The sequence below is a fragment of the Nematolebias whitei genome, chromosome 9 (genome assembly GCF_014905685.2).
Source record: "Nematolebias whitei isolate Nwh7 chromosome 9, NemWhi1, whole genome shotgun sequence".
Taxonomy (NCBI): domain Eukaryota; kingdom Metazoa; phylum Chordata; class Actinopteri; order Cyprinodontiformes; family Rivulidae; genus Nematolebias; species Nematolebias whitei.
The window spans coordinates 34,539,129-34,552,417 of NC_056506.1; the positions used below are offsets into that span (position 1 = coordinate 34,539,129).

A 13,289-nucleotide genomic window follows, 5' to 3' on the forward strand; every position below is an offset into this window, starting at 1 on the left:
ACCTTGTGGACAACACTATAATGTGACTGTTCAAGGACGTGGCAACGCGTGTGACGGTGTCCCCAGTGCTCCATTCTTCTTCAGAACCGGTATTTATTCTGTTATTGATCAAACATCATTGTTGTGTGGATGCTCACTTAGCATTTACACCATTGTTTTCTTGTTTTTTTTAATCATCCTCTTCATTTTGAAATCAAACCTTCTTACCAGTTTGTGCTATTTTTGCCATTCATATTAAAATGTTCAGCTTGTTCAGGAGATCGGTGCTCTGACTTATAACTCCAAAATATTTAACTTTACAAATATATTACTCAGAAATGCATTAAAATCTCCTAAATTTGTTCAAAAATACTGGAATCAGTCTTACCACACTTGCTCTGTTTTTGTCCTCTTTTGCTACATGTAGCTTTAGCCATTCAATACATTCAGCTAGCTTTTCTCTACTTTTAGCTTTTAGAAGACGTCTTTGATACATTTAGCAGTTAGCTACCATTCACGTGTTAGATTTTAGTTTGTGTTTGATACATTTAGCTAGCCATTTTGTTAGTTTTAGCCTTATAAAAGCATTTCCTGTATTTAGCTAGCTCTTTGCTACGGTTAGCATCTAGCAACTATTTAACTACTTTTAAATAGTCTTTTATTACTTTTGGCTTTTGTGTAGTGTTTTGCTTCTTTTAACATTTAGCTAGTGTTTAGATCCTTTTGGCTTTTAGCCAGTGTCTTAACTTCTTCATCAAAGTTCAGCAGTCATTCAGCACTCTGCATTCACACTGGATTTTCACATATTTTTTTTTTCTAGCTTTGACAACGTTTTGTTTACCTGTGATTTGTGTCCATCCTCTCTCCACAGGCCCATGTACGCCCTCAAATGTGGCTCCCTCTCTTCAGTGCGAGTTGCACAGAGGCTCTGTCAGCTGGAGCCCCAGTGATGGTGCTGAGTCATACGTTGCCATAGCAACTGGCCTTGACGGCCACACTCACCAGTGTCTCACCAACACCACTTCCTGCACGTGGAACGACCTGCACTGTGGGGATGAGTACACTGTTGTAGTGCACGCCAAGGCTGACAACTGCACCAGCCCCCCGAGCAACAGTTCTGTCGTCTATATGGGTACGATACAGAAAATTTTAACATTTTAAATGATTTTAGAATAGTTAAGAACAGTAAAAAAAAAAAACCTAAAATTATAAAGGAATACATTTAGACAGAACAGTCAGGATTTTTTTTTTTTTTTTTTACTTCCTTCCAGATCCTTGCACTCCCTTGAATCTGTCTGCCACTGTGAGCTGCAGTCTGAAAGCCGTGTCTCTGACCTGGGATGGCCGAGCAGTGCAGTACATGGTATCAGCTGAGACAGGAGTCGAATCAATTAGTTTCAACACCAACACCTCCACAGTCCACATCTCTGAGCTCATCTGTGGACAAAACTACAGCCTGACTGTCACACCAGTAAACCAGCACTGTACCGGCAGTTCAAGTGCACCAACCTCTGTGCAGACCTGTACGTGTTATTTAAACACTACTTTTAGTAGCAAAACAAATTCAAACATAATGGCAAAATTAAATCATTTTCAGTTTAGGTAATTTTTATATTATTTTACAGGGCCTTGTACACCATCAGGGATCTCTACCGTGCAGAACTGTACCTCTGGTATCGTCATGGTAACCTGGCAGGCTAGCAATGGTTCAGACAGCTACACAGCCACCATGCAGACAGACTCCGGCATCTTAGAAATGTGTACTTCAGGAAACAATTCATGCAGCGTTCCTGCCCTGGTGTGTGGACATAACTTCTCGGTGTCAGTCACAGCATCCAACCAGCAGTGTAGCATCACCTCCACTGAAACCACCAGTCTGCAGTCAGGTCAGTAACATACGCTTTGTAAATTATAAAGAAAAACATAAAGGCAATGATCTGCAAATCTCAAACCCATATTTTATTCACAATGGAACATTTTAAACATATCAAATGTTTAAAATAAGAAATTCTACCATTTGTAGGATAAAAACTAAGCTAGTTTTGAATTTGATGGCAGCAACACATCTTTAAAAAGTTTGTACAGGGCCAGGTTTATCACTGTGAAACATCCCCTCTTATTTTAACTGCAGTCTGTAATTGAGGAGACGTATCATGAGGAGTAAATGTTTTCAGTCGGGGAGGTCTCTGAACTGAAGGCAGGTTATTTCAACACCCTGACTCCATCTATGAAGCCACGCTGTTGAAATTGATGCAGTTTAGCATCGTCTTGCTGAAATATGCAAAGCCTTTCTTGAAAAATAAGTAATTTAGATGTGGGCATATATGTCACGGACCAGGAATTTAAAATTTTGATTCCTCTGACCTCAAAACAATTTTCCACTTTGCTTCGGTCCATTTTAAATGAGCTTTGTCCCAGACAAGATGACAAAGTTTCTGGATGGTGTCTTGATATGGCTTCTTCTCTGTATGATGGCACTAAACTGTGTTTACAGACAATGATTTGTAGAAATGTTCCTGAGACTACGCAGTGATGTCCATGGCAGAATCAGACCTGTTTTACATTTTACACAATGTTTTAACGTTTTTGGAATTGAGGTTAACGTTAAATGTGGTAAAGGTTTTTGCCCATCCCATTATTTAATGACTAAAACTGTTGTTTGGTTTTTTTTTTGTCTGCACAGTGCCGTGTGTTCCCAATAATGTCTCAGTGCTCATGGACTGCACCAACAACTCTGCTGCTGTGTCCTGGTCTCCCAGTCGGGGTGCCAAGAAGTACTTCCTGTTAACCAACAGTAGTCAAGACAATGACAGCTGCCAAGCCTCCGATCTCAGCTGCCTTGCGTGCGGCAGCAGCTACACCATTCAGGTTGTAGCCAGAGATGACACCTGCCTCAGTGTGCCCAGCCAGGCTGTGGTATTTGACTCAGGTAAAGAGAAGTTTCACCAATTAACACGTTGAGATGAACTTATCTCCAGCTGGTTTTATGTTCTCAGGACCCTGCCAGCCTCAGAACCTGAGTGCCCAGCTCAGTTGTTCCTCCAACAACCTGACAATTTCCTGGAATGCTGTTAGAGAAGCTGACCACTTTTTGGTTTCGTTATCCGCTGAGAACGGAGGAACCAGTGAGATCTGCAACACCACGACCCCTGCATGTTCCTCAAGCAACGTAACATGTGGGAATACGTTCACTGTTCAGGTCACCTCTGTGAGGGGCGGCTGTCACAGTGAGCACATTCAGTCCCACAGCATCCAGTCAGGTATGAAAACAGAAAAATAACTTCCACCTTCACATAAACCCATTAATTAATTTAGATTTACCACTGGTGTGTTCTTCTTAGCGCCATGCCAGCCTCAGGGAATCAAAGGAAACCTCAACTGTGTGACCAACTCCGCCTGGATTTCATGGGATGCTGCTCCTGGAGCAGAGAGCTACACCGTGTTGGCTTTAGCAGAGAACCACAGAGCCAACTGCACCACCTCCACCAACACGACATGCGAGGTGGAAGACCTGGCTTGTGGCGTTCTCTATCTTTTCACTGTCACGGCTAAAAACAGCCACTGTGAGAGTCCGCCGAGTGCCTCCATCAGCTTGCAGACAGGTACTTGAGTCTTGTTCAGTCAGATTCAAGTGTCATCAAAAAGTTTTATTTCTGCTGTTCAGTAAAAGAACTATTTCCTGTCCTTCAGCACCTTGCTCGCTCTCTAGTATCACCGCCTTCGCTCAGTGCCACAATTCCTCCATCCTCGTTGTGTGGGACAACACGGAGAGCAATGGGGGGAACACCGTGTACACAGCCACAGCAGTAGCTAGTGACTACACCTCCCTGACCTGCAACGACACCGGCAGCAGCTGCTTCCTCCACGGAGCTCGGTGTGACCTCCGTTACACCATCAGTGTTGCTGCTTCCTCAGACCACTGCAGCGACTTGAGGAGTCCTCCTTACAGAATCAGCATGGGTACGCCTCTTCAAAAAAAAAAAACAGCTCATGACTCCGAATGAAGTTTGATTACTGTCGAATTAGAAGCAATGACTGTTGCCATGTCTCAAAGCCTTTAAAACTGTTGAAATATTAGAAAATAAAGACTGTTAGAAGCCAAGACAGGATTATTTTAAGATACATTTTAGTGGCAAAACCTAGCTAGAATGCTAAACTGTAAATTGTACAAGAAAACCAGTCGAATGGACTCAAAAATTTAAGCAATTGATCAAAACAGGACAGGAGAAAATAGGGAAGGAACTAAACAGTATATAAAATAATTTTAAGCAAAAAATAAATAAAATGAAACACACAAGCATCCATGATTATTAAACATCTAAAAAATAAAAGGAAAAATGATTCTAATCAGTATAAAAGTCCAAAGACAACGCAGAACAGTTTACAAGGTGCCCATCAAAGTAGCAAAACACAAGCTCAGAGCTTGAAGTAACAAAAGGGCTATTAAAAGTTAAAAGTAGCAAAAGGCTTGGTAAAGGTATCTAGAAGCTGAGAGGTGCAAAAGGCTGGCTAATAGTTAAAAGTAGCAGAATGGTAGCTCAGGCCAAAAGTAGCAAACAGCTACAATTAGCATAGGAAAGCAAAATAAAGAAAATATGTTGAAAATAACTTCTGAGAAAATAATGTTTTTGAAGGAATTTAGGAGTTCTGATTGTATTTCCTGTGGAAAATATTTGTAAATAAAGTTATCATTCACACAATAACTGATATCCCTCTTCTGGATTTTCAGAGCCCTGTCCGCCCAGAGATGTGATGGTGAACGCTTCCTGTGAGCAGCGCAACGCTCTGGTCTCCTGGACTCCTTCTCTTGTTGCTGAAACCTACCATGTTGTTGCCACGGCTGCAGACGGACACAAACACATGTGTAACACCACCTCCAGCAACTGCAGTCTGTCGGAGCTCCACTGTGACCAGCAGTACACGGTGTTTGTGACTGCCGGTCATGAGAACTGCTCCAGCATAGCCAGCCAAAGTGCCAGGCTGCACACAGGTGTTTGTTCTCAGACGTGTAGGACATCAGTAATCACGGTAACTTGTTCCGACGGAGAGTTTAAATCATCCTGATTTCCTCTATGTGCAGGTGCCTGCCAGCCACGTGGACTGTCAGTTACCCACCACTGTGAAAGCCAAGCTGCAGTGTTAACATGGACGCCCAGTGATAATGCTGAGGAATATTATGGCTGTGCTCAGGCTGAAAACGGAGACAGGCTCTACTGTCACAACACTAACTCCACCTGCACTATGGAGGGACTCGACTGTGGAATAGTTTACAACTTCTCTGTGCAGGCCTCAGATGGGACATGCAACAGCTCCCGCAGTGACCCTGTGCAGACAGGCGGAGGTATAAAAACTTATTTTACTCATCAGAGTCGAATTATCACCTACTGCACTGATATTCAACTGGTGGCGAGCTCAGCTTGGCCCACCAATGGGTTCATTTTGAAATAAAACTAGATTTTAAACCATAAAACAAACTTAATGACAATAACTACTGGATCCAACGCCTGAGCTCTTGGCTTTTAGTAACTGTGGCCCCATGAGCAATTTAATTGAATAACTCTGACCTACTGCCTAAAGGTGAAGACAAACAAAACTGTTTTTGCTTGAATCTGTGTGGGTTTGTGTGCCCGTTACCATAATGCCTCATGAATCACCAGATAAATTTTAACGAAGCTTGCATGAACTAATCGTTAGATGTATGTAAATCATTTTTTACTTGTAGTTCCTTGTCCTCCGGTGGCTGCTGAGATGAAGCTGACACCGATGGAGATGGAGATCCAGATGCTGCGCTTCAGCTGGACACAGGCCCTCTGCGGGGAAACGGAGAACCAGCTGACTTTGACAGGAAACCTGCTGGGAAACGACCAGACTCAGTTTGAGCTCTCATCCTACTGGACAAACGTATCGTACTTTGAAATCCCTCTTCCCTGCAGTTCATATTATCGCGCCACGCTACAGAGCAGGAACGCTGCTGGCACGAGCAACAAATTTGTGCCCCTCAATGGAACAACAGGTACAGCCAATTCCACACAGGTGCTTTTAATCTGTGTTGGTAATTACATTTAAAGTCTAAAAGTAGAGATTATATTGGGAGGAGAAGGAGGTTAATAAGGTATTTCTCCATTTTCCAGCCCCTTGCCCTCCATCAAGTGTGACATACAGTGGGAACAGCTCCTTTGCCACAGTTTCGTGGAATCCTTCAGTGTTTGCCAACACATACATCATATATGACAACAGTGTAACACCAAAGGCTCCGCTGTGCAACACCACAATGCTGTCCTGCTCTCTGTCCAACATCGCTTCCAACAGTCTGCAGGTCACAGCCAGCAACGCAGCAGGAGAAAGTCAGCCAGTGAACGTCACACAAGGTGAGAACTGATGCCAAACATGGGGGGAACATGAAAACCTAAGGTTCTTTAAAAATAATGCTTTTTATTTTTAGATGCAACACATTTACGTCTGAGGCGGGATGTCAGTGGGAAAGAGTCAGAGGACGGTGAGTTTAACATTTGCAACCATCACTGCTAATATCACAGTTTTTATTCAAACTGAACCTAAATATTACAAACTTTTAAAGTTTTAACAGGCTTAAACTTCTTATGAGGTAAACTATCCAAGGTTTTTCATCACCTATTTGTCCTTGGGCAATCTAAAATTTATTCAAGGTTCAAGGTTCTTTTTTGTCATCCACATCACATGCGGTACATGAGGTGGAACTAAATTGTGTACCCAAGGTCCCAGTTACACCCCAAAATAGCAAAAATATAAAGTATAAAAAGAAACAGTATGCAAGGATCTAAAATATTGTATACGCTAAACACTAATAATGTAAAATAATGCGGTATATTAAACAGTATATTAAACAGCAGCCCTAACATTTCATGTGAAAAGTGCTTCTGCCAATGGTTGTCTGTATGACTGTCTGCTGTGTTAGCAAAATATGATCCAGAGGGCCGATCTGATTAACATTTAGGGTCAACTTCATTCAAGATGGCTGCCACAGCTTAGCAAACAAAAATGGATATCTCTCAGTTTACAGATAATGAGCTAAAATTTGGCGCGAAGGCACAAAAATCAGTTCAAAATATTTAAATTAACCAATGGAGTCAACTCTGCCTGTCTGTTAGCAAAATATCTCATAAACTACGGAAGAGATTTTAGTTAAACTCTCGGAAAGTAATAACTGGATGGGTGCTTGGGTCCAAAAACTAAAACCTCATTAAAAAAAAAACAGACTCCAAACAAACACATGTTTCAAACAAATTTATAACAAGTTATAATCATCAACATTAAAAGAAATAAACATTTAAAATATATCAGTCTGTATGTAATAAATGAATATAATATACAAGTTTCACTTTTTGAATGGAATTACTGAAATAAATCAACATTTTCCTGATATTCAAATTTTATGACCAGCACCTGCTTATTGTGCTAAAAAATCATTTATTCATTCGTTTAAAATAAACAAAACAAATTAATTTAAGAAAATTGAATGAAAAGGGTGCAGAAAGAAGAAAACAATTTTTAATATCTGCTCCATATTTTAAAACAAACAAACAAACAAAAAAAACTACAAACAACAACCTTCACTTGAACAATCTCCAAATTAAAAACAAAAAATATCAGGCATTCTTCACATTGTATCATACTTTCTTAACATTTTTAACTTAATCTTCTTTTTTAAACATATAAATTGTTTTGAGAAATTTTTATGGTGATATCGAGACAATTCCACAATCATATTCCCTGAATTACAACACAGCTCCTTCAGACTAGTTCTACATGTAAATGGAGGTTTTACAAACATTTCCATTCCCTTAAGGTTATAATGACTATTTTTTAACAAATTTTAATTGAATATTTGGGGGTAATATATTTTTTTGAGCTTTATACATGACTTGTAAAGTACTATATACAACCAAATCATAAAATTTAATCATTTCAACTGATGCAATAATATATTTGTTTGGTGACCATAGCACTTCCTACTAATAATCCTTTTGGCTCTTTTTCATCCATCCATTCATCCATCCATTATATTCCACTTATTCTGAACTCAGGTCGCGTGGGCAGCTGCTTGAGCAGGGAGGCTCAGACATCTCTTTCCACAGTCACCTCTTCCAGATCTTCTGGGAGGATTCCAAGGCGTTCCCAGGCCAACCGAGAAACATAGTCTCTCCAGCATGTCCTGGGTCTTCCCCGGGGACTCCTCCCAGTTGGACATGCCTGAAGCACCTCTCTAGGGAGGCGCCCAGGGGGCATCCTTATCAGATGCCCGAACCATCTCAACTGGCTCCACTCGACGTGGAGGAGTGGCGGTTCTACTCTGAGTCTGTCCCGAATAACTGAACTTCTCACCCTATCTCTAAGGGAGAGTCCAGCTACCCTGCGGAGAAAACTCATTTCAACCGCCTGTATCCACAATCTCATTCGTTCGGTCACTACCCAGAGCTCATGACCATAGGTGAGGTTAGGAACGTGGACCGACCGGTAAACAGAGAGCTTTGCCTTACAGTTCAGCTCTCTCTGCACCACAATGGACTGGTACAGAGTCCACAATACTGCAGATGCTGCACCAATCCGTCTGTCAATCTCACGTTCCATTCTTCCCTCACTCGTGAGCAAAACCCTGAGATACTTGAACTCCTCCACTTGAGGCAGAACCTCACCCTCGACCTTAAGAGAGCAATCCACCCTTCAGAGATGGAATCCTGAGGCCACCGAACTGGAAACCCTCCGTCAGCTGGCTGCACCGAGAAATTCTGTCCATTAAAGTTATGAACAGAATTGGTGACAATGGGCAGCCCTGGTGGAGTCTAACTCCCACCGTGAAGGGGTCCGACTTACTGTCGGCAATGCAAACCAAACTCTCGCACCACTTGTATAGGGACTGAACAGTCTGTAACAATGGGCCTCCAATCCCATACTCACGGAGCACCCCCCACAGTGCACCCTTAGGAACACGGTCGAATGCCTTCTCCAAGTCCACAAAACACATGTAGACTGGATGGGCAAACCCCCATGACCCCTCAAGGACCCTAGTGAGGGTAAAGAGCTGCTCCAGTGTTCCACGGCCAGGACAGAACCCACATTGTTCCTCCTGGATCTGAGGGTCAACCAACGATCGGACTCGCTTCTCCAGTACCCCTGAATTAGGGCATAAACAGAATACTCGAGTAATCTACACATCGATTACTAGGACATCTATCGAGGTTAAAAATTTAACATTGAGTATCCGTAGTGACGTCGTATTATGTGACCACTGTATGACCGTAGGGGGCGGTGTTGCACTGTTGCAGGTCACAGAGTATGGTGTAACACCGGGTCCAATCCACCGAACCAGAACCAGTTTCGGTTAAGTTTCGTTTTTGACGTGCTGCATGTTTCTTCAGGTTTGCAGTTTAATAATAATAACTAATAGTTTAGGTTTTCCTGTGACTTATTTGCAGTATGATAAATGGTAGGAGCATAATATACGCTCCCAATGTTTTGTTGGTCTTTTTTTTTTTTTTGTAAATAATTACCTTTTTTTGCGGTTTTATTTATTTATTTATTTTTGTATCTTGAGATCTATGACGCCATCAAATACTCGAGTTCTACTCGGGTTTTATTATGTTAATGTCGAGTTTAAAAATTATATACTCGTTTAACCCCTACCCTGAATAGACCTTACCAGGGAGGCTAAGGAGAGTGATGCCCCTATAATTGGAGCACACACTCCAGTCCCCCTTTTTGAAGAGGGGAACCACCACCCCAGTCTACCAGTCCAGTGGCACTGCCCCCGATGTCCACGCGGCATTGCAAAGGCGTGTCAGCCAAGACAGCCCCACAACATCCAGAGCCTTAAGGAAATCAGGGTGAATCTCATCCACTCCCGGAGCCCTGCCGCCTCGGAGCTTTTTAAGTACCTCGGCAACCTCAGCCACAGTTATGGACGGATCATCCCCAAAGTCCCCTGACAGCTTCTTCCCTGGAAGATGTGCCGGTGGGATTGAGAAGGTCCGAGAAGTATTCCTTCCACCTCCCGACGACATCACTGGTTGACGTCAACAGCTCCCCACCTTCACGTTTGCCAGAATCTCCTCGGAGCCGACCAAGTCTCTATCCAAGGTCTCACCAAACTCCTCCCAAACATCTGAGTTTTTGCCTCAGCAACAGCCAAGGCTGCACATCGCTTGGCCCTCCAGTACTCCTCAGCTGCCTCCAGAGTCCCACTGGCCAACAAGGCCCGATGGGACTCCTTCTTCAGCTTGACAGCCTCCCTAACCCAGGGTGTCCACCACCGAGTTTGTGGATGACCACCGCGAGAAGCACAGACAACCTTGTGGCCACAGCTCAAGGCAGCTACTTCAACAAGCGAGGTGCAGAACATGGCCCACCCAGACTCAATGTCCACCACCTCAGCTGGGATGCGGTTAAAGCTCTCCCGGAGGTGTGAGTTGAAGATCTCTCTGACAGGTTCTTCTGCCAGGCGTTCCCAGCAAACCCTTACTATGTTTGGGTCTACCGGGTCTGTCCGGCATCTTCCCCCGCCCTCTGACCCAACTCACTACCAGGTGGTGATCAGTTGACAGCTCAACTCCTCTCTTTACCCGAGTGTCCAAAACAAACAGCCGCAAATCAGACAATACGACTATGAAGTCAATCGTCGATCTACGACTTAGGGTGTCCTGGTGCCAAGTGTACTTATGGGCACCCTTATGTTCGAACATGGTGTTCGTGATGGACAAACTATGACTATCACAGAAGTCCAACAACAAAACACAGCTCGGGTTCAGATCAGAGAGGCCGTTTCTCCCAATCACACCCCTCCAGGTCACACAGTCATTACCCACGTGGGCATTGAAGTCCCCTAGCAGAATAAAGGAGTCCTCAGCTGGCGCACCTTCCAGCACCCCTACCAAGGACTCCAAGAAGGCCAGATACTCTGAACTGTAATTTGGCGCGTAGGCACAAACAACAGTCAGAGCCCGTCCCCCCACCCGAAGGCGAAGGGAAGCCACCCTCTCATCTACCGGGGAAAACTCCAACACACAGGCACCAGGTCGGGGGGCTACAAGTAGACCCATACTAGCTTGACGCCTCTCACCATGGGCAACTCCAGAGTGGAATAAGGTCCAACCCCTCTCAAGGAGATCAGTTCCAGAGCCCATGCTGTGTGTCGAGGTGAGCCCAACTATATCTAGTCGGTACCTCTCAACCTCGCGCACAAGCTCAGGCTCCTTCCCTGCCAGAGAGGTCACATTCCATGTCCCAAGAGCTAGCTTTGGTAAGCCAGGGTCAGAGCGCCAAGGTCCCCGCCTTCAGCCACTGCCCATGGCATCATGCACCTGACTTTTATGGCCCTTCCTGCAGGTGGTGGGTCCACAGGAAGGCAAACCCATGCTGCTCCTTCGGGCTGAGCCTGACAGGGCCCCATGGGCAGAGACCTGGTCACCAGGCGCTCGCCGACGAGCCCCTCCCCCAGGCCTGGCTCCAGGGTAGGGACCCGGTAACACACGTACGGGCAAGGGACACTGAGTTCCTTGTTTTGTCCATAAAAATCTTCTGAATCGCTCTTTGTCTGGCCTGTCACCTAGGACCAATCTGCCTTGAGAGACCCTACCAGGGGCAATTATAATTGCCCCCGATAGCATAGCTCCTAGGACCATTCAGGCGCACAAACTCCTCCACCACGATAAGGTAGCGATTCAAGGAGGTTTTTTTTTTTAGCTCTTTTTGTAAAATAAAAATAAGATTTGTAACTGTTTTGCATGCTTTTCCCCAAACTTCAACACAATAGATTAAATATGGAACAATCATTACATTATACAAATAAAGCTTTGTCGTTCAAAAACTCTTTTACTTTATACAGGAATACAATTGATTTAGCTATTTTTATTCTTAAGTAATTTAGATGAGATTTCCATGTCAGCTTATCATCAATAACAACACCCCAAATTTTATTTAATTAACTATGAATTTCAATACTGTCAATTTTAAATGGGACTTCGATAATTTTCTTTCTATTACTAAATAGTAATAACTGGTCTCACAACACTGATGCACTTTGCAGGAAGGGTCAGAGCAGATTCTACCTGCTGAGGAGATTGAGGTCTTTTGGAGTGCAGGGGGTGTTCCTGAAAACCTTTGACTCGGTAGTGGCATCAGCCATCTTCTGTGGTGTTGTCTGTTGGAGCAGCAGCTTATCATCAGCTGAGAAGCAGCAGCTAGATAAGCTCATCAAGAAGGTCAACTGTGTGCTTGGGCGCCCCCCAGTGCAGGTGGTGAGTGACAGAAGGACTCCAGCTAAAATAACATCATTGCTGGACAACGTCTCCCACCCCATGCATGAAGCTGTTGCATGGCCAGCTCGTTCAGTGACAAATTACTGCATCCTAGATGCACAAAGGAGCGTTACCGCAGGTCCTTCCTCCCAGCAGCTGTTAGACTCTACAACCATCACTGCTCCCAACAAACTCAATGAGGATTAAATACATGCTGACCTCTGCTAAAACACACTCTGCCTATAATACTGTACTGTAAATAGTCTGTCATTCTCATTATTCCAATATATATTGAACATTATTATTGATATTATCTTACTTCTTTATATATTGTTTTTAACATTTAGGAACTTTTGTGTGAATCTTTTTATCTTATTGCTGTTACACTTGAATTTCCCATCCGTGGGATAATAAAGGCTGTTTCTATTCTAAATATCACGTTTTTTTTTACAAATTTAATAACTTATTAAGTTGGAACCAATTGTATTTTTTGATGGTAGTTTGTAATTGGATGGTAGTAGCTCAACTCATACCCTGAGCACTGATCTCATGACATTTCACAATCTTGTTTGAGATCATACAAATCTTCATGCAAGAGATTTGATCAAACTGCCATAGGTTTAACGCTTTATCATAAATGGTCTGTTTTGAACTTTGGCATTAAAGACGCGTTTTAATTTTTTTGGTACTCGGGTGGTAAAAATGTCGTTCTCTCCATCAGCTCCACTGCTGGTCGTCAAGCAGGTCACCTCGACAATCATCGTCCTTCAGTGGGCTCCAGTGAAGCATGCTTCTTTTTACAACGTGCTGATCAGGAGGCAGGGCAGCCCTGAGCAGCACCAGAACCTCAACGTATACGGAGAGAGCATCATCCTCACCGATCTGAGCCCCGACTCCACCTACTGCTTCTCTGTGTTTGCCGTTTATAAAGAGAAGAGCGGAGCAGAGTCAGAGTCTGTGTGTGCACAAACGTACCAAGAGCTTACACAGTGAACATGGACGAAGCTCCAGGTTCTTATTAGACAAGTGGCAGCAGTTTTT

The 13,289-nt window shown here is 43.6% G+C and overlaps 1 protein-coding gene across 1 annotated transcript; it reads left to right on the top strand.

Annotated features, from left to right (window-relative positions):
* Window positions 1-5,742: 5,742 nt before the first annotated feature.
* On the top strand, window positions 5,743-13,241 carry LOC119414236. Its single transcript, XM_037681335.1, has 4 exons — window positions 5,743-5,992; window positions 6,183-6,347; window positions 6,422-6,475; window positions 12,970-13,241. Exons 1-4 carry the CDS (start codon window positions 5,743-5,745, stop codon window positions 13,239-13,241), a joined length of 741 nt encoding a protein of 246 aa, XP_037537263.1.
* Window positions 13,242-13,289: the final 48 nt, after the last annotated feature.

Coding starts and splice junctions, on each gene's coding strand:
- LOC119414236 (XM_037681335.1), top strand. CDS start 5,743: ATGGAGATGGAGATCCAGATGCTGCGCTTCAGCTGGACACAGGCCCTC. Junction 6,348..6,421: donor GCCAGTGAACGTCACACAAG/GTGAGAACTGAT, acceptor TTTTATTTTTAG/ATGCAACACATTTACGTCTG. Junction 6,476..12,969: donor TGGGAAAGAGTCAGAGGACG/GTGAGTTTAACA, acceptor TCTCTCCATCAG/CTCCACTGCTGGTCGTCAAG.